The sequence below is a fragment of the Dryobates pubescens genome, chromosome 17, assembly GCF_014839835.1.
Source record: "Dryobates pubescens isolate bDryPub1 chromosome 17, bDryPub1.pri, whole genome shotgun sequence".
NCBI classification, from domain to species: Eukaryota; Metazoa; Chordata; class Aves; order Piciformes; family Picidae; genus Dryobates; species Dryobates pubescens.
The window spans coordinates 9,363,959-9,388,347 of NC_071628.1; the positions used below are offsets into that span (position 1 = coordinate 9,363,959).

A 24,389-nucleotide genomic window follows, 5' to 3' on the forward strand; every position below is an offset into this window, starting at 1 on the left:
TTCTGGCCCCCAAAAAAGAAGAGTTTGGATCAAAATTAGGTGAAGGCAGCCAGCACACAGGAGCTGCCATGATGCCCCTGTGTTAGAGCAGTGGTGGGTTGTGCCCATGCCCAGGACACCTGAAAGAGGAGAAGGAGCCCAATAAAAGCAATAAAAATGTCAAAGAAATCAGGAATCCATGCCCATGGCTTCCCACTTAGTCACTTTTAGAGAGGGACCTTGCCAACCATTAAACCTACTTTATTAAGTCTACCATGACCCTGGTCATCACCAACCCACATCCCTCAGCACCACATCCACACAGCTCTGAATACCCCTCCAGGGATGGGGACTCCACCACGACCCTGGTCACCACCAAGCCCTGTCTCTCAGCACCACATCTCCACAGCACTGGTACCCCTTCCAGCAACTCAACATCCTTCCTAAACTGAAGGGCCCAGAACTGGACACAGGACTCAAGGTGTGGCCTGACCAGTGCTGAGTACAGGGGCACAATGACCTCCCTGCTCCTGCTGGCCACACTGCTCCTGATGCAGGCCAGGATGCCCTTGGCCTTCTTGGCCACCTGGGCACACTGCTGGCTCATGTTCAGCCTACTATCAACCAATACCCCCAGGTCCCTTTCTGCCTGGCTGCTCCCCAGCCTCCCTGAGGGTGGACAGCCCTGAGGGACTGTGTTTGTAGAAACCCATTTCATACATGGATCCTAGGGGGAAACTGGTGGGGTGAAACCAACCCCTGCCTCATTCTGACACCTTCTCCAGCCAAAAATATCTCCATTCCAAGGAGACCCCCTGGAGCTCACTCCCATAACAAGGCTCCAGCAGCCCTTAAAGAGCTCAACTTCCTCACTCAGTTTTCTTTGCTTTCTCTCTTTTGTGCTGTTTGCTGTGTTCTACCTTACAGACAGGCCGGATCGAACCAAACTACCCCAAAGTTTGTGGTCACCAGGGCAATGTGCTGGACATCAAGTGGAATCCCTTCATTGAGAACATCATCGCGTCCTGCTCCGAGGACACCTCAGTGAGTTGTGGTGCTTGGGCTCCCACCCCCCCCCCACAAGGAGGGTTAAGTTGGATATTGGAATGGAATGGGATGGGATGGGATGGGATGGGATGGGATGGGATGGGATGGGATGGAATAGAATAGAATAGAATGGAATGGAATGGAATGGAATGGAATGGAATGGAATGGAATGGAATAGAATAGAATGGAATGGAATAGAATGGAATGGAATGGAATGGAATGGAATAGAATAGAATAGAATAGAATAGAATAGAATAGAATAGAATAGAATAGAATGGAATGGAATGGAATGGAATGGAATGGAATAGAATAGATTGGAATGGAATGGAATGGAATAGAATAGAATAGAATAGAATAGAATAGAATAGAATAGAATAGAATGGAATAGAATAGAATGGAATGGAATGGAATGGAATAGAATAGAATAGAATAGAATAGATTGGAATGGAATGGAATGGAATAGAATAGAATAGAATAGAATAGAATAGAATGGAATGGAATGGAATGGAATGGAATGGAATGGAATGGAATGGAATGGAATGGAATGGAATTGAATGAAATGGAATAGAATAGAATAGAATAGAATAGAATAGAATAGAATAGAATAGAATAGAATAGAATAGAATAGAATAGAATAGAATAGACCAGGTTGGAAGAGACCTTCAAGATCATCCAGTCCAACCTATCACCCAACTCCACCTAATCAACTCAACCATGGCACCAAGCACCCCATCCAGTCTCCTTCTAAACACCTCCAGGGATGGTGACTCCACCACCCCCCCTGGGAAATGTCCATTAGGACATTTAGGATGGATATCAGGGAAGTTTTCTTCCCAGGAGGGGTTCTCAGGCACTGGAAGAGGCTGTCCAGGGTAGTGGTGGAGTCACCATCCCTGGAGGAGTTTAAAAGATGTAGTACTGAGGGATGTGGGTTAGTGGCGGTGGCTTGGCGGTGACTTAGCGATAGTGGTGGGATTGTGAGCTCTAGGTGAGAGGTTGGACTTGATGATCTCAAAGGCCTCTTCCAACCTCAACAGTTGTGTGATTCTGTGATTCTAGGAGTTGTACAGCTCTGAGCACCCCCTTGCCTTTTATCTGAACCCCAAGAGATGTGGGGAAAGGGCTATGGGTGGGCAATTGCTCAACCATCTCAGGAATGAAGATGGGATGAGAGATCCCTGTACTCATCTCTGCTGAGGCCACACCTAGGCTACTGGGTTCAGTTTTTGGGGCCCTCACTCCAAGAAGGACATTGAGGTGCTGGAGCAGATCCAGGGAAGGGCAATGAAGCTGGTGAAGGGTCTGGAGAACAGGTCTGGTGAGGAGCATCTGAGGGTGGAGTCACCATCCCTGGAGGTGTTCAAGAGGAGATTGGATGTGGCACTTGGTGCCATGGTCTAGTCGTGAGGTCTGTGGGGACAGGTTGGACCTGATGATCCTTGGGGTCTCTTCCAGCCTTAGCTATACTGTGATACTGTGATACTGTGACCTGGGGGATGTTGAGCCTGGAGAAAAGGAGGCTGAGGGGAGACCTCATTGCTCTCTACAAATCCCTGAAAGGAGTTCAGAGGCAGGCAGGGGTTGGTCTCCCAGTGAACACGTTATGGAATGAGGGAAAATGGCCTGAAGTTGCACCAGGGCAGGTTTAGGCTGGACATTAGAAGAAACTCCTCCGCTGAAAGGATTCTCAAAGCCTGGAACCGGCTGCCCAGGCAGGTGGCTGAATCCCCACCCCTGGAGGTGTTTCAAAGCCGCAACCATGCAGTGCTGAGGGCCCTGGTTTAGAGAGAGAGAGAGAATGGTTGGACTCCATGACCTTAAAGTCCTTTTGCAAGCCAAGGCGTTGCACACTGCCGTGCCTGACGCAGAGCACTGAGCAAGCCGTGCCAATCCCCAGCTGCCGCCCGGCGGTGCCCGGCCCCTCTGCTGTCCTCATCTCACTCCCGGTGCCTGCGCTGCTCCTCCTGCGGCCCCGCTGGGGGCCAGCTGGACATCTGTGCACAACCAGAGCTTCTCTGGGTTTGGGGTTTTTTTGCCTCTCCAAGCCCAACAGCACAGAGCTATTATTAATCCTTCTTGCTCTCAGGGGCTGCAACTGCTCTTGTGGCCTGATCCGTCGAGTGACGGGAACAGAAGTCGCTTTTGCAGGCTGGGGCACCCCAGATCGGGTTCATCTTCATGGAGCTCTTAGTTGTATCCTCCTCCTTTTGTGTTTGCTGGAGGCCTCTGTGCAAGGGACACTGAGGGGGATGTGAAGGGGACACTGGGAGGACACAAGAAAACGTTGGCGGGATGCTGAGGGGACATCAGGGGACATGAAGGAGATGCTGAGGGGACTCCAATCTCCTCTGCACCCCCAAACCCATCCTATACAAGATACAGAGAACAGGGGACACTGAGGGGATGATGGGGTGACAGTGGGAGGGACACAGACAGTGGCACTGAACTCCTCCCCCTGACTCCCTAGAAGCCATTCCAGAGGGGACACAGGGCAGGGGAAACTGGGATGACACTGGGAGGGGCTCCCACTTCCTTTGTACAGCCTGCCACCCCAAACTTTCCTCAATCCTGGAGAGGACAACCTGTGTAACCTTGCCCCTGGGGCATCACTGTGGGTTAATCATAGAATCATAGAATCAGTCAGGGTTGGAAGGGATCACAAGCATCATCTAGTTCCAACCCCCCCTGCCATGGGCAGGGACACCTCACACTAGATCAGGCTGGCCAGAGCCTCATCCAGCCTGGGCTTAAACACCTTCTCCAAGGACATGATGAGGATCTCGACAGCCATGGTTTGATGCTGCCTTGCTGGAGGAAGATCACTCACAGCCTACCCATCTCATCACCCTGCTTGTGCCCACCCCTACCTCTCTGTTCCTGCATGGGTCACAGCAGACGTCCTCTCCTGACGCTCTTCCATGGGATGCTGAGGCCATTCATTCAGATTCAGTCATGGCAGGACAGTTAGCAGCAGGGCTGGTCTTCTCCTGATCCCCACCATGGTGCTGCCAGCTGCTGAATAGCTGGGAAGGCTTTTTTGGGAAGGAGCTTTCAAGGTGCAGGAGAAACCAAGTGGGAAGATGAGAAGGGGAATTGCTCAACCTGCGTAGGTGCTCCAGGCTCATCATTCTTCTCCATGCACTGTGATTTTTGGGTTGGCTCCAGCTATGCTTCCCCTGGCACCAGGGCAATGTCAGGTCTCCAACCAGTTCCAACATGTCTATTCTGAGGTCATAGCAACCTTGGAAATGGGGAAACCTCCCTAAAATATCCTATCATGGGCCTCACCCCACTGTTCTTTGAAGACACAAGGAGTGATGGAGCTCCGTGAGAAGCAGCTGCAGAGGTGATGCCACCCTGGAGAACCCCAGGGAGGATTTCTAGTGGAGTGTGGATGCAGAACACTTTTAAGAACCACTCTTTATGCTATGTGCACAGAGAAAGACAGGAGGGCAGCTCCTGTTGGAGCCCACCCTGCTGGTGCAGGGAGCCAGGACCTCACGTGAAGGTTGCCCTGGCTATCCCCCTAGGGCTGGTCAGCTCATTCTTTCACCAGTGAGTACTTCTCTGGTCTGTTGCTGTACTGGTGGACAGCAAGGCCACCATGAGCCAGCAATGTGCTCTCGTGGCCAGCTGATAGAGGGAGATTCTCTTCCCCCCCTTTACTCTGCCCCAGTGAGGCCACATCTGGAGTAATGGCTCCAGTTCTGGGCTCTCCAGTTTGAGAGAGACACAAAATTACTGGAGAGAGTCCAGAGGAGGCTGGGAAGATGCTGAGGGGCCTGGTGCATCTCTGTGAAAGAGGAAAGGCTGAGAGCCCTGGGGCTGTTGAGCCTGGGGAAGAGCAGCCCCAGAGGGGATCTGCTCAATGCTCAGCAAGAGCTAAAGGGTGGGGGGCAAGAGGATGCCTTGCCCTCAGGGGTGCCCAGTGACAGGACAAGGGGCAATGGGCACAAACTGGAACCCAGTAAGTTCCATCTGAAGAGAAGGAGAAACTTCTTTGCTGTGAGGCTGCTGAAGCCCTGGAGCAGGCTACCCAGAGAGGTAGTGGAGCCTTTTTCTCTGGAGAGCTTCCAACCTGCCCTGGGCAAGCTGCTGTGGGTGCCCTGCTTTAGCAAGGGGGGTTGGACTGGGTGATGTCCAGAGGTCCCTTCCCACCCCTACCAGGCTGGGATTCTGTGCAGAGCTGTCTCAGAGCCCTCCTGGATGCAGAGGTTTGGTAACAGCTGTTTCGTAACTCGCTGCTTTCATAACTTCAGCACCGGGTGCTGAGGGTTGTGTTGCTCGCTCCTCGTGGTGTGCCTTGGTTGAAAACTGCTGATGCTCTCCAAATCATCCCTCCCAGCCAAACCAGCCTCTCTTACCCATGTCCCTCGCAGAACCCCATTTCCTCTGCAGGGCACACAACCAAAAAAACCCCTGTCTTCCACCTCAAGATGTGCAGGTTGAGGCAGAAAGCTGCCCCCCTCCTTGTGCACTCTTTTCATTTGCAGCCAACTTTTCCAGGGTGTAGCTCAGCCCTTGGCTGGATGGGGCAAGCCTTGGATGAGAGGAATTGGCCTCAAAGTGCCCCAGGGGACAGTCAGGTTGGGTATTAGGAAAAATGCCTTTCCTGCCAGAGTGGTCAGGCGTTGGAACAGGCTGCCCAGGGAGGTGGTGGAGTCACCATCCTGGAGGGGTTCAGGAAATGTGTGGCCACAGCACTTGGGGACATGGTTTAGTACTGTGTCCAGTTCTGGGGCCCTCAGTTTGAGAATGACATTGAGACTCTTGAACGTGTCCAGAGAAGGGCAACGAGGCTGGGGAGAGGCCTTGAGCACAGCCCTGTGAGGAGAGGCTGAGGGAGCTGGGGTTGCTTAGCCTGGAGAAGAGGAGGCTCAGGGGAGACCTTCTTGCTGTCTACAACTACCTGAAGGGAGGTTGTAGCCAGGAGGGGGTTGGTCTCTTCTCTCTTCTCTGGGTGTTGGGGTCCTCCCAGGGCTCCCAAAGCCATCTCAGTGCTTGTCCCATCCCACAGGTGCGGATCTGGGAGATCCCAGAGGGTGGCCTGAAGAGGAACATGACGGAGGCTGTCCTGGAGCTGTATGGCCACAGCCGGCGCGTTGGCCTCGTCGAGTGGCATCCCACCACCAACAACATCCTCTTCAGTGCTGGCTATGACTATAAGGTAAAACACTGCCCAGGGATGTCCTCACAGAGCTTTTCCTTGCTCATGGCATGGGTGGGAATTACCTAGGCACAGCCAGGGCAGGATCCTGGGAGGAAATGTCCCACCATGCCTGCAGCAGAAGGTACCTTCCCTCCTGGGAGGGTTTTGCCCCCATCCTAAAGACTGTTTGAATTTTGCACGAGCAGCAGCTGCAGGGAGAAGGACAGGATGGGTCTCCAGGTGATGAAGGGCCATTGGAATGTGCTGCCCAGGGAGGTGGTGGAGTCACCATCCCTGGAAGGGTTTAAAATAAGGCTGGATGAGGCACTTGGTGCCATGGTTTAGTTGATTAGATGGTGTTGGGTGATAGGTTGGTCTTGATCATCTCAAAGGGCTTTTCCAGCCTGGTTGATTCTGTGTGATTTTGGCTAAGCTAGGAGATATTCAAGCACCCAAAGCAGATATGGAAGTTGCAGGAGCGGTAGGAGGTCTCCAGGAGCGGAGACACCAGGGCAGCCTCACTGTCTTGCCACAGGTCCTCATCTGGAACCTGGACATCGGGGAGCCGGTGAAGATGATCGACTGCCACACAGATGTCATCCTCTGCATGTCCTTCAACACTGATGGCAGCCTCCTGGCCACCACCTGCAAGGACAAGAAGCTGCGGGTGGTGGAGCCGCGCTCCGGGAGGGTCCTGCAGGTGTGACGTCCGTGCCAGGGGCTCTGCATGAGATGGGAGGGTTAGAAACAACATCTGTGGGAGGAATCCTGCTGAAGGGTGTAACAACTGGTACTGTACTTACTTGTGGTGTTCTGCACGTGTCAGGGTCCGCAGGCAGCTCACTCTGGTGGTGGTTGGGCTGGAGATGACGCTGAGGGCTTGGGCTCACCTCAGGCACAGGAGCTGGAGGCTTTCATTCTCTTATTAATGAAGGATTTGTGGGAAATGAGAGAAATTAGGGAGGAAAGAAGCAGAATGGTCCTGACACAGCCACAGTTTGGGTGATGGTGGCCTCTCAGCAGAGGTGGCAGCTAACATTCAGGCAGATGGTACCTCCATCCATACCAGCTGCCACCCTGCCGGCACAGAGCCAATCTTTCCCTGGGAACAGGCTTTGGGGGGGCATGTCAAGTGGGGGTCACTGCCAAGGAAAGAGCTTTCTCAGGGTGAGGGCTGGGTCTTGGTGAGGCTGGTGGTGAGCTCAGCCTTGTCCTGCAGGAGGCCAGCTGCAAGAACCATCGTGTCAACCGGGTGGTCTTCCTGGGCAGCACCAAGCGGCTGCTGACGACGGGGGTGTCGCGCTGGAACACGCGGCAGATCGCTCTCTGGGACCAGGTGGGTGCTGGGACCCCCACTCCCTCCCCAATGGGACCCCCACTCCATAGCTTGTTTCATAAAGTGCTTTGTCCTCTGGCACAGGAAGACCTCTCCATGCCCCTGATAGAGGAGGAGATTGATGGGCTCTCGGGGCTCCTCTTCCCCTTCTACGACGCCGACACACACATGTTGTACCTGGCTGGCAAGGTATGGGGTGGCCTTCACCTCCTGCAGCTCCAAGAAGGACATTGAGGGACTGGAGCAGGTCCAGAGAAGGGCAGTGAAGCTGGTGAAGGGCCTGGAGCACAAGATTTGTGAGCAGTGGCTGAAGGACCTTCTCAGCCTGGAGAAGTGGGGGCTGAGGGGAGACCTTCTGGCTCTCTACATCTCCCTGAAAGGAGGTTGGAGCCAGGTGGGGCTTGGTCTCTTCTCCCAAGGAACAAGCAACAGGACAAGAGGAGATGGCCTCAAGTTGTCCCAGGGGAGGTTTAGGTTGGACATGAGGAACAACTTCTTCCCCAAAAGGGTTGTGAAGGCTTGGCTCAGGCTGCCCAGGGTAGTGGTGGAGTCCTCATGCCTGCAGGGGTTTCAAAGCCATGGAGATGTGCTGAGGGCTATGGTTTGGTGGTGACCTGGCTGTGCAGGAGTAAGGGTTGGGTTCCATGACCTTAAAGGTCTTTTCCAGCCCAAACAATCCTATGACTTCCATGGGAAGCAAAGGGGTCCCTCTCCAGCATGGAGGAGAAGACCCTACCTGGGAGCAAGGCTCTGCTCAGCCCCAAGCAAAGCATCGTGCAGCGCTTTGGCAACCGAGCCCTGGTTCAGAGGTGCCCACCACCGCTGCAGGGCCAGGAAGCATCTCAGCAGGTGATGCATGGGGCTGCAGCATTTCCCAGGGCTGGGTGGGCTGGAGGTTATCATCTTGGTCTTTGTCCAACCTCCTGGTGGCCATCCCTCATGCCCACGTTCCCTCCCAGGGGGATGGCAACATTCGGTACTACGAGATCGGCTCGGAAAAGCCCTACCTGAGTTATCTGATGGAGTTCCGCTCCCCAGCCCCACAGAAAGGCCTGGGTAAGGATGGCTGGGCTGCTGCCCCTTCTCTTGCCATGCACTAAGGGTGGGTGGTGGAAGGGGTTTCATTCGGAGCTGCAGGTCAGTGGGGTTTGGTGGGTGCTGTCTTGGCTCTAGAGCACCAATACTGGGCTTGAAGGACGACGTTCAGGTGGTTGTGTTGCCCTTCCTGTGGTGATTCAGCCAGGCTGGGGCTGGAACCATGCCTGGTGACACCCTTCCTGCTGTCACACATGCCCATGGCTTTACCAGGGGACATCACTCAGTGACTCCTGGATCTTGTCCTGAATAAAAGCTGCTCCTCCCTTTTCCAGTGTCCCTGCTGATGCCACTGGTGTGGGCCAGGTCCCTCCCCAGGGTGACAACAGAGATTCATTCAGCAAGAGTCTGGGTCTCCTGATCACAAAGACCTCCTGAGGCCCTCCATGGTGGGGAGCTGGAAGGCTCCCAGGGTTTGCAGCACCCAGGAGTTATGGTCTGTGCCTCCCTCTCCACAGGGGTGATGCCAAAGTATGGGCTGGACGTGTCGGCCTGCGAGGTCTTTCGTTTCTACAAGCTCATCACCCTCAAGGGGCTGATTGAGCCCATCTCCATGATCGTGCCCAGGAGGGTGAGTCCCCTGGGATGTGGGCTGAGGGGTGGCCAGGGATATCCAAAGTGGGGCCAGTGGGATGGAGAGGCCCCTGCTTTGCAACACACTGCTGACCAGTCTGGCCACTAGGTCCCAGTCCTCCCAGTCACTACACTTCCCAGGCATGGGATACCTGGGGAGTTACCTAAGGCTTAGTGGGGATGTGTTTAGGAAATGATAGGGGGTGCGAAGAAGAGTGTGGGCAGCAGGTCAAAGAAGGTTCTCCTCCCCCTCTGCTCTGTCCTGATGAGGCCACAGCTGGAGAACTGGGTCCAGTTCTGGGCTCCTCAGATCAGGATGGACAAGGAACTACTGGAGAGAATCCAGTGGAGGCTATGAAGATGCTGAGGGGCCTGGAGCATCTCTGTGAGGAGGAAAGGCTAAGAGCCCTGGGGCTGTTGAGCCTGGAGAAGAGCAGCCTGAGAGGGGATCTGCTCAATGCTCAGCAAGAGCTAAAGGGTGGGGGCCAAGAGGATGGAGCCAGACTCTTCTCAGTGGTTGTCAAACAACAGGACAAGGGGCAATGGGCACAAAGTGGAACCCAGGAAGTTTCCATCTGAAGATGAGGAGAAACTTCCTTGGTGTGAGGGTGCTGGAGTCCTGGAGCAGGCTGCCCAGAGAGGTTGTGGAATCTCCTTCCCTAGAGAGCTTCCAAATCCATGTGGCCATTGTGATGCTGGGCAAGCTGCTGTGGGTGTCCTGCTTTAGCAGGGGGGTTGGACTGGGTGATCTCCAGAGGTCTCTTCCAGCTCCCACCATGCTGGGATGCTGGAATTGTCCCTTCACACACTGCTTTGCAGAGCTCATCCCAAACACCAGTTCATGGTTTGCCCAGGAGCCATTGCTGTGCACACCAAGGAAGCCTCCCCCCCGTGTGGTTCCATCTCAGCAGGTTCAGAGGCTGTTGCTTTTCTTTCCCCCTGTTTTTTAGTCAGAAACCTACCAAGAGGACATTTACCCAATGACCCCAGGTACAGAGCCAGCCCTGACCCCCGACGAATGGCTGAGTGGAGTGAACAGAGGTAAAGCCACTGGTGGCACCACCCTGGGTGGGCAGCACAGAGCCCCCCCAACAACAGCTGGGCAGAGGGACAGGACCACAGTTCCCCCCTGACCCCTTCCTCTGCTCTGCCCTGCTCAGATCCCATCCTGATGTCACTGAAGGAGGGCTACAAGAAGACATCCAAAATGGTCTTTAAGGCACCAGTGAAGGAGAAGAAGAGCGTGGTGGTCAACGGCATCGACCTGCTGGAGAACGTGCCCCCCAGGACCGAGAACGAGGTGAGGGGCATGGCCATGGGGGCAGGAGGAGGTGGTCACAGCTTGATATAACCCCACCAGGTGAAGAGGAAGGGGACAAGGAGCCCCCCCTAGATCCTCATGTACAGTTTTTCTGGGTGCAGCTTGGAAAGCCACCTCTCTGCAGGTCTCTCCTTCTACACCCAAACTGAGGTCACCTCACGAAGCATCCTGTTCCATGCTAGCCCCAGAGCAGCCCACACGAGCTCCATTAAGCTCCTCACTTGTTTTCTTGGTTAAAATCTTTCCCAGGAACAACACAGGGAGGTGCTGGAGAAACAACAGCACTTGGTCCCAGAAGGAATTTGGTTTGCTGGAGCTCAGTTTGCTGGTTGCATGTGTAGGGTAACCCCCAGCTGAAGGTGGGAGATTAGATCCGTGGGAGCAGCTGAGTTCTGGAATGGCCCCAGAACAGCTCCAGGGGTGGCAAGGGTGGGCAGGAATGTCCAGTTCTGGGCTTCCCAGTTTGAGAGAGACAGGAAACTAATAGAGGGAGTCCAGTGGAGGCTACAAAGATGCTGAGAGGCCTGGAGCATCTCTGTGAGGAGGAAAGGCTGAGAGCCCTGGGGCTGTTGAGCCTAGAGAGGAGCAGCCCCAGATAAAGGGTGGGAGGGCAAGAGGATGGGGACAGACTCTTGTTAGTGGTGCCCAGTGTCATGGCAAGGGTCAACAGGCACAAAGTGCAGCCCAGGAGGTTCCATCTGAAGATGAAGAGGGTGTGAGGGTGCTGGGGCCCTGCAGCAGGCTGCCCAGAGAGGTTATGGAGTCTCCTTCTCTGGAGAGCTTCCAACCCCACCTTGGCCATTGTGCTCCTGGGCAAGCTGCTGTGGGTGCCCTGCTTTAGCCGCGGGGGTTGGCCTGGATGATCTCCAGAGGTCCCTCCCAGCCCCCAGCATGCTGGGATGTGGGGGATTGTATGAAGCCCCACGGGGTGAGCAGCCAGCATGCCACCTCCACGCCTCTCCCTCTTCCCCGCCCAGCTCCTCCGGATGTTCTTCCGGCAGCAGGACGAGATCCGGCGGCTGAAGGAGGAGCTGGCGCAGAAGGACATCCGGATCCGACAGCTGCAGCTGGAGCTGAAGAACCTCCGCAACAGCCCCAAGAATAACTAACTCCCAGGGACGTTTTCTAAACAAACTCTCTTTGTTTATACCTGCTCTTTAATTTGATGGTGTCCCCCCCACCCCCACCCCTCACCCCCACACCGCCCGGTGGAAGCCAAGTGACCTGCCGAGAGCCCGCTCGCTAACTGGAACCGCGGCCTCCCCAGCCCTTGTCTCGCACTAAAACCTCCAGAACTGAAAAGCTACTGCATGAGAGGCAGCTGGGGGGAGGCCCCACCTGCCCTGGTGATGCTCTTGGAGTAAGTAGATGAGCCCTGTTCCCCTCCGTTGGGATCCGGCAGCGCGGGGGCAGCCCGGCTGGCGGCTGCCGCCCTGCTTCCTTGCCGTCCGTTTTTGTCTGTCTGTCTGTCTGTTTTCCTATGCAAAAATAAATGTGGCAGAACTGGAACTGAGAGGGGTGGGAAGGGCTTCATCCCCACAAAAGACCATTCCCCGTGGTGGTGGTGGCCATGGCACGGTTAGGCTGTGGTAGGAGCTGCCTGCGAGTGGCCCCAGGCTGTGACCCGGGGAAGGGAGCTGCACTGTGTGTGCGTCCCCGTGCCTGCACCCAAATCCTTCCTGACAGAAATGAGGCTGCTTTCCCTAAGCCAAGAAGGATTTTCACCCTCCTCCTGGCCACTGGGATCCATGCCAGTGCCACAGGGACAGGGGAAGGATGTCACCCAGCTCTCCCTGAGGGTCCTCAAGAGATAGAGGGAGAGGAAAGATAGCGCCCAGCTCACCCCAAGGAATGGGGAAGAGAGAAGGATGTCACCCATCCCTCCTCACAGGTCCTCAAGAGAGAGAGAGAGAGAATGGGGAAGGATGTCACCAGCCCACTCCAAGGGTCCCCAAGAGATAGGGAGACAGGAAAGGTGTCACCCAGCTTTCCTCAAGAGTCCCCAGGAGAATGGGAAGAGTGTCCCTCAGCTCAGTCCAAGGGATGGGGTAAGATGTCACCAGCTCACCCTGAAGATCTCCAAGAGCTAGGGAGAGGGGAAGGATGTCACCAGATCTCCCTGAGGGTCCCTGAGAGAGACAGAGAGGGGAGGAATGTCACCCAGCTCACTCCAAGCAATGGAGAAGGGGGAAATATGTCACCCAACTCTCCCTGATGGTCCCCAAGGGATATGGGGAGGTGAAGGATGTCACTCAGCTCACCCCAAGGGGTGAAGGATGTCACCCAACTCTCCTCAGGGGTTCCCTGAGATGTGGAGCAGTGAAGGATGTCACCAACTCTCCCTTATGGTCCCCAAGAGATAGAGAGGGGGAAAGGCTGACACCCAGCTCTCCCTTATGGTCCCCAAGAGACAGAGAGGGGGAAAGGCTGACACCCAGCTCTCCCTTATGGTCCCCAAGACATATTGAGTGGTGAAGGATGTCCTCAGCTAGCCCCAAGAGATGTCACCAGTGGGTGCTGGGTGCTGGGTGCTGGCTGGGTGCAGCATGTACATACAAGCAGATGTTTCTGTGGCTCAGGCCAGTAGCACAGATGACAAGGACACCAAGGCCTGCTGGTTGCCCTGGCCCTGGCCACGTCTCTCTCTCTTTTGACTGACTCCAGCTGTTGGCCTGCCTGGCCCTGCCTCTGCAATGGTTTCTCCTCGCCGGTCCTTCACATCGTGCCCTCTCCCCCTTCCACCTGCTGTCATTGCCCATTATTTATGCTACCACGGAATAGTGAGGAAATAAAATGTTTTCAAGATACCAAAACCTCCCCAGCTTCCCTTCTTTGCTCAGGGACCATGCATGAGGGTGGTGGGACCCAAAAATAACGACCTCTTTTGGTGTCCTCTGCTCGTTACGCTGCTCTCCCCCCGGGCTGGGCGGTTCCTGAGGGCCTGAGGCTGAGCTCAGTGCTGTGAGATGGAGCTCAGGGGTGTTGTACCAGGAGCAGAAGTCCAGACTGTGTAGGGAAGGAGGTGCTGGCAAGCTGCCCCAGCTTGGGTTGGATGCTACAGCATGAGTGGTGCAGGAGGAAGATGTTTGCTGGAGACGTGTTGGATAAGGGAAGCAGCTAAAGGTGAATTTATGGCATCACAGAATGGTTTGGGTGGGAAGAGACCTTTAAAGATCATCTAGTCCAAGCCTGCAGTTAGACTAGACTAGACTAGACTAGACCAGGTTGGAAGAGACCTTCGAGATCATCGCGTCCAACCTATTATCCAACACCACCTAATCAACTAAACCATGCAACCAAGCACCCTATCAAGTCTCCTCCTAAACACATCTGCAAGTAGATCTCCAGCTAGATTTGTTGTAGCAAGGTGGAGGTCAGTCTCTTGTCCCAAGGAACAAGCAGCAGGACAAGAGGAAACGGCCTCAAGTTGCCCCAGGGAAGGTTTAAGTTGGATATGAGAAACAAATTCTCTCCCTTGAGGGTTGTCAAAGCCTGGCCCAAGCTGCCCAGGGTGGTGGTGGAGCCCCCATCCCTGGAGGGGTTTCAAAGCCATGGAGATGTGGTGCTGCTGGAGATGATTTAGTGGTGACCTGGCAGTGCTGGTTTCATGGCTGGACTTTATCAAAAGATCTTTACAGATCTTGTTTGGTTGCTCAGAGCCCCAAACAACCTGAGCTGGAATGGATTCAGGGATGGAGCAACGTGGGCTAAGGTCTCACCACACTCAGGCTCCACCATTTCTCCCTTCTCTCCAGCCCTGAACCTCTCTCTTTCAGTTCAAACCAGCACCCCTTTTCCTGTCACAGCAGGCCCTGCTCAGAAGTCTGTCCCCAGCTGACAAACCTCCTGGTGCTGAGGCTGGCCCCAGAGCTTCAGGGTAAATGCAGCAGCCATGCTGCAGCGAGAGGTGGGCAAGCAGGAGGACAGCAGAATGCTGAGATGGAAAGAGAATAGAATAGAATAGAATAGAATAGAATAGAATAGAATAGAATAGAATAGAATAGAATAGAATAGAATAGAATAGAATAGACCAGGTTGGAAGAGACCTTCGAGATCATCATGTCCAACCTATCATCCAACACCACCCAATCAACTAAACCCTGCAACCAGGCATCCTGTCAAGCCTCGCCCTGAACACCCCCAGCGACGGCGACCCCACCACCTCCTCAGGCAGCCCATCCCAATGGGCAATCACTCTCTCTGTGTAAAACTTCCTCCTAACCTCCAGCCTAAACCTCCCCTGGCAAAGCCTGAGACTGTGTCCTCTTGTTCTGGTACTGGTTGCCTGGGAGAAGAGACCAACCTCTGCCTCACTACAACCCCCCTTCAGGTAGTTGTAGAGAGCAATAAGGTCACCCCTGAGTCTCCTCCTCTCCAGGCTAAGCAACCCCAGCTCCCTCAGTCTCTCCTCACAGGGCTGTGCTCCAAGCCCCTCACCAACTTTGTTGCCCTTCTCTGGACACGCTCCAGCAAGTCAACATCTTTCCTAAACTGAGGGGCCCAGAACTGGACACAGGACTCAAGGTGTGGCCTAACCAGTGCTGAGCACAGGGCACAATGACCTCCCTGCTCCTGCTGGCCACGCTGTTCCTGATGCAGGCCAGGATGCCATTGGCCCTCCTGGCTGCCTGGGCACACTGCAGGCTCATGTTCAGCCTACCATCAACCAGCACCCCCAGGTCCCTTTCCACCTGACTGCTCTCCAGCCACTCTGACCCCAGCCTGTAGCTCTGCATGGGGTTGTTGTGGCCAAAGTGCATTACCCAGCACTTGGATGTGTTCAATCTCATGCTTTCAGCTTTCAGCTTTATGTCCTTCACCTTCTGCTGGAGCATTTGGTGGCAGGATGGGAGATCCCTGGGTTTCTTGTGCCTCCCTGGGAAGGAGAAATCGCGTTTGAAGCACACCTCAGCTGCTTTGTGCAGAGCTGCAGCAGCATGGTCCTCACCAAGGTTATTTATGTCTTAAGATCTTCCTCAGCGTGGGGGTGGTCGGATTCATTGTGCTGAACGATCTCCTGGAAGGGAAGAGCCAAGGTTCCTGCAAACCCCCTTGAATTGCTGTGGAATGAGCCCAATTAAGGCCGTGGGTGGTGATGATTAATGAGGCCATTAGCATATCTGCCGGCGTCAGCACAAATCCAGGCACTTGCTGCTGCTCTTGCAGGTGAGGAGGACAGCTCGAGATGAAGGATGTGGACCCATGGGGTGGCTCTGGCTGGGCTTTGGTGGCTGCTAAAATAGTTGAGGTTCACCAAAACCCTCCAGTTTCCAGGGCAAAGCCTTCACCAGGAGCTCACTGCTCCTCCTCTTGCACCTTTCCTTCTCTTGGTAACAGCTCGAGCTCTTCCTGACGTTTCCTCCTGTACCATCTGGCTGCTATTTAAAGCAGAAAGGGCCATTTTTGGGGGCACTTGATCCATCCCATTTTAGCACTGAGTTCCCTGCTCTGCTGCAGCCTTACCCATGGAGCAGGGACTTCATGCAGCTGGGTGCCAGGACCTGCTGCAGCACCTCATTTGGGGTCATCTGGGGACTGTGAGACCTGCTCCTGCACCTCCTTTTATGCTGTAGGATTGGGGTCACCTGGGGACTATGAGACCTGCTCCTGCACCTCCTTTTGTGCTGTAGGATTGGGGTCACCTGGGGACTATGAGACCTGCTCCAGCACCTCCTTTTGTGCTGTAGGTTTGGGGTCACTTGGGGACTATGAGACCTGCTCCTGCACCTCCTTTTATGCTGTAGGTTTGGGATCACTTGGAGACCTGCTCCTGCACCACCCCATAACTCTGGTGCTGGGCCTGGGGTGGGGTTTTTAGATGTTTCTGGGCAGTCTGCTTTAGTGGCCACAGTGGGCTTAGGTTGATGGCTGGACTCAATGATCTTAGAGGTCTTCTGCAGCCAAAACAATTTTGTGATGCTATGATTTTCCAGGGTCTAAAAAAAGACCAATGGCTCTCTTACCTCCCAGCTTTTTCCCCCCCTCCCATCCTTCCTGCAGTGCCTTTAGAGCCTCCCAACTTCTTGCTCCTGCAGCAGTAGCACAGCTGATCCTTTACTCTTCAGGATCCCTCCAGGAAGTTTGGGGAGCTCCACAATTCCCCCAAATTCCCATTCACCTGCAGCATTTCCCAAGCTGTCCCCATCCAACCCCAGGCTGAAGTCTCACCCTTGCTGTACTGCTGCTAACTGCAAGAGCTTCCCCATCTCCACCTACAGCTTCAGGGAGGACAGGTTTTGAAGGGGGTGGGGGGTGGGGAAAAGGATTCAAGATCCCAGCCCCTTCCACCAGGGCTGTGGGGTGGTTTTCATTCCCACTGCTGTGGTTTTTTTCCTTCCCTTCCTTGCTAACACTGTCCCTCTGCTCTCATCCTTATCAACCTGACCTACTTTCAGCTTCCTGGAGGTTTTGCTTTGTCTGAGGCTTGGACTCTTTGCACTGCTTCCAGGCTGCAGGATTGTTGTTCTTTGTCCATTTCCCAGCGTTTTGGTGGAAGGATTTCTGCTGATTCAAAGCTCCCTGAGTTTAGAGGTGAAGACTGAGGACCCAGGGTTTGAAATCTGAAATGAAGCACATGCAGTGGGGAAGCTGCTGTGGGGGGAGGGATGTCTCTGTGTGTTTCAGTTAAATGGGAGTTCTCCACCAGCCTGCTGGGGGGTGGTGCTGGCCCTTCCTTTCCCTGACATCCTTCAAATCAAGGCAGGGGCTTTGCCCAGGGGAGGGCTAAAAGGATGATGAAGGACTGGAGCACTGCCCTGTGAAAAAAGGCTGAGAGACCTGGGGGTTCTTAGTCTGGAGAGGAGAAGACTGAGAGGGGACCCAATGAATGTATGCAAATCCATGAGGGGCTGGGTGTCAGGAAGGGGCAGCCTCTGCTCACTCATGCCCTGTGAGAGGACAAGGGGCAATGGATGTAAAGTACAGCACAGGAGGTTCCACCTCAACATGAGGAAGAACTTCTTCATGGTAAGGATCATGGAGCCCTGGAGCAGGCTGCTCAGAGATCATAGAATCTATAAGGTTGGAAAAGAACTCAGAGATCATCCAGTCCAACCTGTCACCCAACACCTCATGACTACTAGACCATGGCACCAAGTGCCACCTCCAGTCCCCTCTTGAACACCTCCAGGGATGGTGACTCCACCAACCCCCTGGGCAGCACATTCCAATGGCTAACAACTCTCTCTGGGAAGAACTTTCTCCTCACCTCCAGCCTAAACTTCCCCTGGCACAGCTTGAGATTGTGTCCTCTTGTTCTGGTGCTGGTTGCCTGGGACAAAAGACCAACCCCTCCTGGCTACAACCTCCCTTCAGGTAGTTGTAGAGAGCAATAAGGTCTCCCCTGAGCCTCCTCTTCTCCAGGCTAAGCAACCCCAGCTCCCTCAGCCTCTCCTCACAGGGCTGTGCTCCAGGCCTCTCCCCAACCTCGTTGCCCTTCTCTGGACACATTCAAGTGTCTCAATGTCCTTCTTAAATGGAGGGGCCCAGAACTGGACACAGGACTCAAGGTGTGGCCTAACCAGTGCTGAGTCCAGGGGCACAATGACCTCCCTGCTCCTGCTGGCCACACCGTTCCTGATGCAGGCCAGGATGCCACCTGGGCACGCTGCTGGCTCACGTTCAGCCAGCTGTCAACCACACTTTGGTGCCCACCAGGATTTGTGCAGAGCTGGTGGCTTCTCTGGGCATCCTGGTGACCACCATGCACGTGCCATGTCCCACCAATGGCCACACTTGGGTGCACCTGCTTAAATTCAGCCAGATGTGGCTGTTCCAGATGTCCCACAGCATCTGTAAGGGCTCAGCAAGGAAACAGCTGCCCAGCAGCTCCTGAGCAGTGCTGGAGAATCTCAGTAAAACCAGCAAAGCTGTGATGGTTGGAGGGCCAGCTGCTTGTGGTCTCTCATGGGAGGGGGTTTGGGGTGAAAGACTCACCTGGTGCCACCTCTGCTGCCACCTCCCTTCTCCATGCACATTTGGCCAGTGCCACATGGGATGGGCAAAGTGAAACTCCAGGCAGAAAGGGTGACAGTCCCACCAAAAAGAGATAATAACGAGTCACCAGGTTCTAATTGGCTCTGGACAGAAGGGAAAAAACAGCTGAGGGTGGGAAAGTCACCCAGGGAGGGTGTCTGGATAAAGCAAGAACCCAAAACACATCTGGAGAAGCCCCAGTAAGAGCTAATGGGAGATGCTGGGACAGAAAAAAGCCCTCAGGTTTTCCAGCTAAACTGGGAGTGATAACTGGCAGCTCCACAACCACACAGCTACTGCCTCCAGGCCTTGTCCCACCCAGCTCTTACCATCCCCCTCCCCCCCAACAGCCTTAACCCCCTCACCACCACCCCCTTGCCCAGTGCAGTAAGCAAACCAGCAGCTGGATGGTGAAGTTCTCCCTGGGTGCTTCACGAAGCATCAATCAGGGCACTGCTGCTGCTGCCAGAGCTTCTCCTGGGAGCAGGGCCAGGGCTGCTGCCAGCAAAGCTGTGGGCTGTGATGGCTTCAGCAGCCAGCAGAGCAGGAGGGAGGAGGAGACATCTCCCAGCTCTGCTTGGGGAAGTGGGAGGAATCACAGACTGCACAGGGTTGGAAGGGACCCTCAAAGGTCCTCTTGTCCAACCCCCCTGCAGTCAGCAGGGGCATCTCCAACCACAGTAGGTTGCTCAGGGCCTCATCAAATTTGACTTTGAATGTTTCCAGGGCTGGGGTCTCAGCTGCATCCTTGGGCAACCTGTCCCAGTGTCTCACCACCCTCATTGTGAAGAGCTTCCTGCTAATGTCCAACCTGAACCTCCCCTGCTCCAGTCCCAGACCACTGCCCCTTGTCCTCCCACCACAGGCCCTTCTGAACAGTCCCTCCCCAGCCTTCCTGTAGGTCCCCTTCAGATACTGAAATGCAGCTCTAAGGTCTCCCCAGAGCCCTCTCTCCTCCAGGCTCAACAGCCTCAAATCTCCCAGGCTGTCCTCATAGCAGAGGTGCTCCAACCTCTCCAGCAGGTCCATGTCTTTGTGCTGGGGGTCCCAGAGCTGGACACAGCGCTGCAGGTGAGGTCTCACCAGAGCAGAGGGGCAGGATCACCTCTCTTAACATGTGGCCACACTGCTTTTGATGCAGCCCAGGCTGCCACTGGCCTGCTGCAAGTGCCCACTGCTGGCTCAGGTCCAGCCTCTCCTCCTTTCCTGCAGGATCATTTGCCAGAGGAGAGAGTGGTGAGCTGGGATGCTAAAAGAAAGCAGTGCCTGCTGCCCTGGCCTCTGTGCACCACAAAAGCATCATGGTCCTTCTCCCTGACCTACCTCCACCAGCATGCAGCTTGTGCAGCATCTGCAGCCCCTTCCTTTTCTGCTCAGTGGTGCTCAGTGAGAGCACAAGGAGAAACAGGCAGAGACAGGAAGCCAGGAGGTTCCAGCTCAGCATGATCAGACATTTCCTTGGTGTGAGGGTGCTGCAGCTCTGGAGCAGGCTGCCCAGAGAGGTTGTGGAGTCTCCTTCTCTGGAGAGATTCCAAGCCCACCTGGCCATTGTGATGCTGGGCAAGCTGCTGGGGGTGTCCCTGCTTTAGCAGGGGCATTGGAGTGGATGATTTCCAGAGGCCCCTTCCAACCCCCACCATGCTATGATTCTCTGTTTCCCAGGGCCATTTCTTTCTGCTGGAGCCATGTGTGATGGTCTGGGGGGGCTGGCAGCAGCTGCAGGGATGTCCCCTCACTGCAAATCCAGCACCAGGATGTCTTCCCTGGCTGCAGAAACAGCTACTGCCAGCCCAAACCTCTGCCCAGACTGCCCACCCACTGCTGCTGGAGCTCTATCAGGGTCCTGACATCACTAACCAAAGCTGAAGTGACCTCCAGCAAGCTGAAAACCAGCTACTTCCACATCAGGGTGAGCTTCATGCAGCAGCTGGGCCCTCCAAGGCTCATTTTTCAGTGCTCTGCAGCAGGTTTCTTGCCTGCATGTTGGAGACTGAAAAATCTTCAGCAGCCACCTCGCTGCTGGGGCTGAAGTCTTTAGTCATCACATCTCAGCACAGGGTGATTCATTCCTCCTGAAACACAAGACATCTCGAAAGACAACTGCAAGAGACTGTTGGTTGAGGCAGGGATGGTTCTGCAGGGAGCCAGGGCAGGGATTGCACACCCTGCATGATGGGGCAGGGGAAGACCTCAGGCTGCCACTGGTTTGGAGGTCAAAAGATGGCCAGTTGCTGGCTACAAACCAGCAGATTTGCTTCTCCCTCTGTCCAGACCTCAGAGTCACAGAATGCATCAGGTTGGAAAGGACCCTCAGGGTCATCTTGTCCAACCACCCTGCAGTCAGCAGGGACACCTCCAACTAGACCAGGCTGCTCAGAGCCCCACCAAGTTTGACCTTGAATCTCTCCAGGGATGGGGCCTCCACCCCATCTCTGGGCAACCTGTTTCAATGGCTGCACCACTCATGGTGAAGAACTTCCTCCTAAACCTACCCTGCTCTAGTTTCAAACCACTGCTCATCTTAGAATCACAGAATCAATGAGGTTGGAAAAGACCTCAAAGATCATCCAGTCCAACCTGTCACCCAACACCTCATGACTACTAGCTCCATGGCTTCAAGTGCCACCTCCAGTCCCCTCTTGAACCCCTCCAGGGATGGTGACTCCACCACCTGCCTGGGCAGCACATTCCCATGGCTAAAAACTCTCTCTGGGAAGAACTTTCTCCTCACTTCAAGCCTAAACTTCCCCTGGTGCAGCTTGAGACTGTGTCCTCTTGTTCTGGTGCTGCTTGCCTGGGAGAAGAGACCAACCCCCTCCTGGCTACAACCTCCCTTCAGGTAGTTGTAGAGAGCAATAAAGTCTCCCCTGAGCCTCCTCTTCTCCAGGCTAAACAATCCCAGCTCCCTCACTCAGAGTGATCTGGTAGGAGCCCTGCTGCAGAACCCTTGCCTTACCAGAGCCAGCAGCCCTCTCCTCCAATGTAATTGGATGATGTTGACAGTTATTTGGGCTTGGAAAGCCTTCCTGACCTTCAGCAGAGTCCTGTGTGCTGCTTTAACCACAAATAGTTGAGGGACAGGAGAGCATTATAAAAATCAACCAAGGGGAAGGTGTCCTCCAGGGTGCCAGCACTGCAAACACCCAGGCCATTACGTGATTAAGCTATGGATTTGCAGTCCCCAGACCTTCAGCTTGGCACAGAGTGGTTTTGACCAAGATCATCTTGTTCCCAGCCTGGGTAAGCTCCTTGACAGGCATTGCACAACCCTCAGCAACGCAGGAGAGGGGGGGTTGGTTTGTGGAGAGAGAGAGAGGGCACAAGCAAGGCTAGAAAGCCCCAGGGGCGCTTTGTAGGTGGTTTGAGCTTTAGAATGGGTGAAGGACAGCAAAGGAAAACAAGCACCCCAGAAATACACTCAAGGGACTGCTCTGAAACAGGAGTCATGAGGGCTCTGCTTTTCACAGAATCATCACAGATTGGCTTGAGTTGGAAGGGACCTTAACCAGCACCCAGCTCCAACCCCCTGCTGCAGGCAGGGACACCTCCTACTAGTCCAGGCTGCTCAAAGCTTCATCTTAAACACTTCCAGGGATGAAGACCTCTACTACTTATCCGTCAGGAATCTTTCCCCAGCTCCTGAAAGTTTCAGGTGAAGCCAAGTTTCATGCTCCATGGTCAAAATGAACACACAAGACATTAGTCTGGGCATCTGGAAACCACACCAGGCTCCATCCCCAGGCAGCCCCAGCCTGCTGCATGACCAGGGCTTTGCTCAAGAGGCAAACTGAGAGCAGGAGGAGCCAAGTGACACCAAAAAAATGTGGCTTTGGAACGAGCTGAACTCTCCCATTATTCATTTCTGAGAGGATTTCTACCTAGGTTTTCCTGCTGAACTGCTATGAAATAGCAGGGTTTGGGTTTCTTCCAAAGGGTGATAAGCATCACTGCAAGTCACAGAGTGTTTTCAGCCAGCACTTGTGTGCACAGAGCACTTGTGTGCACAAGCCTTTGGTACTCAAAGACTAGAGAAATTCTTCCCTGTGAGGGTAGTGAGGCATTGGAACAGGTTGTGAAGGCTCCAGGTCTGGAAGAGTTGAAAGCCAGGCTGGATGAGGCCCTGAGCAAGCTGTGCTAGTGGAAGGTGTCCCTGGCTGTGGGAGGACTGGGACTAGATGATCTTTAAGGTCCCTTCCAGTCCAAACCAGTCTGGGATTCTCTGGCTAGGAAGTCTGCAATTAGCCACACTGGGCAAGCCTCCTGTTTTCAGTGGCAGAAGTCACTTAGTTTCCCCTCTCCCAGCACAGACTAAACCTTGTTGGTCATCAGATACCTGCTCACTCTTTCCATAGTCATAGAGTGGGTTGGGCTGGAAGGAACCTTCAAGATCATCCAGTTCCAACCCCCTGCCATGGCCAGGGACACCTTCCACTAGCCCAAGTTGCTCAAGGGCTCATCCAGCCTAGACTTGAACACATCCAGGGAGGGGGCATCCACAACCCCCTGGGCAACCTGTTCCAGTGCCTCCCCACCCTCACTGGAAAGAACTTCCTCCTCTCCAGTCTCCATCTCCCTTCTCCCCACTCCAAGCCATTGCCCCTTGCCCTGTTACTACAAGCCTTTGTAAGAAGTCCCTCCCACTCACTTCCCAGGGCAATCCCAGACTGGCTGGGGTGGGAAAGGACCTTCAAAGGTCACCTAGCCCAGTCCCCCTGCAGTCAGCAGGGACAGCTGCAACTAGAGCAGGTTGCTCAGAGCCCCAGACAACCTGACCTGCAATGGTTCCAGGGATGAAGCATCTCCCATCTCTCTGGCAACCTGGGCCAGGGTCTCACAACCCTTAGTACAGGAACATTTGGAGCTGAACAGTAACCAGGGAGAGCCATAAATGCTCACCATGGGTAGCAGATGTCCTACTGCTGCAGTTTTCTTTGAGGAACCTAATTAACTCCAAAGTGAGCTCTGAAACAACACAGGCTACACAGGAGGAGAGTCACCCAGGTGACACCTGGGCCACTGACTGTTCACACAGCTAAAGGGTTTCTGAACCCTTCCAGGGGAAGAGTGAAAAACTGCTTTGCAATGCAGCAATGTTTCTGAGAGCCACAGGTTAACCCAAGTGTCACTTCAGCATCATGTGTGCCTGGCATGGTGTCATCTCCTGCATGCAGAGGGGACATTCATCTGGGTGTCCTCACTTGCAGTGTCTCTGGGAGCTGCAGCAGCTCATCATGCAAGGAAGGCCAGGTCCAAGATTCCTTCCAACAGCTTGGCTGAACAGCTGTGTCTCTGAAAAACCAGTTTCCCAGTGTAAAGCCAAAGTGAAGCCTGAGACCAGGCTGGTTTAGAGGGACACAAGGGCTGCATTTGTAGCTGGAGAGCCTGGTATGGCCTCACCAGTGCCCAGTTCAGGGGGACAACCTCTGCCCTGGTCCTGCTGGCCACACATTTCAGATCCAAGCCAGGATGCTAGTGGCATTCTTTGCCACCTGGGGACACCTTGGCTCATCTTCAGCCAGCTGCTGACCAACACCCCCAGAGCTTTCTCTGCTGGTCAGTTTCCAGCCACTCTGCTCCCCATGGAGCATTCCTGGGGCTGTTGTGACCCAAGAGCAGGGCCCAGCCCTTGGCCTTGTTAAACCACATCCCATTGTCCTTGGCCCATTGATCCAGCCTGGCCAGGTCCTTCTGTAGTGCCTTGCTACTCTACAGCACATCAATGCTCCAACCCTCATTCTGAAAGAAAAAGGACAGATGATTATCTGCATTAAAGCAACAGCCTCTCCCATAGAGTAGAATAGGAATAGAATAAACCAGGTTGGAAGAGACCTTTGAGACCATCAAGTCCAACCTATCACCCCACACCATCTAATCAACTAAACCATGGCACCAAGCACCCCATCCAGTCTCTTCCT

The 24,389-nt window shown here is 54.4% G+C and overlaps 1 protein-coding gene across 1 annotated transcript in view; it reads left to right on the forward strand.

The window, feature by feature from the left end:
- Positions 1 to 12,062, forward strand: part of CORO2B (coronin 2B) — a 54,121-nt gene extending 42,059 nt beyond the window's left edge. The window contains exons 5-14 of the mRNA XM_054168844.1: positions 907 to 1,023; positions 6,044 to 6,193; positions 6,711 to 6,875; positions 7,395 to 7,511; positions 7,596 to 7,700; positions 8,471 to 8,567; positions 9,065 to 9,177; positions 10,130 to 10,220; positions 10,340 to 10,479; positions 11,478 to 12,062. Of these exons, the coding sequence (XP_054024819.1) occupies positions 907 to 1,023; positions 6,044 to 6,193; positions 6,711 to 6,875; positions 7,395 to 7,511; positions 7,596 to 7,700; positions 8,471 to 8,567; positions 9,065 to 9,177; positions 10,130 to 10,220; positions 10,340 to 10,479; positions 11,478 to 11,609 (1,227 nt within the window). The 3' untranslated portion in view covers positions 11,610 to 12,062. The remainder of the gene's footprint in view (positions 1 to 906; positions 1,024 to 6,043; positions 6,194 to 6,710; positions 6,876 to 7,394; positions 7,512 to 7,595; positions 7,701 to 8,470; positions 8,568 to 9,064; positions 9,178 to 10,129; positions 10,221 to 10,339; positions 10,480 to 11,477) is intronic.
- The last annotated feature ends 12,327 nt before the right edge of the window (positions 12,063 to 24,389 follow it).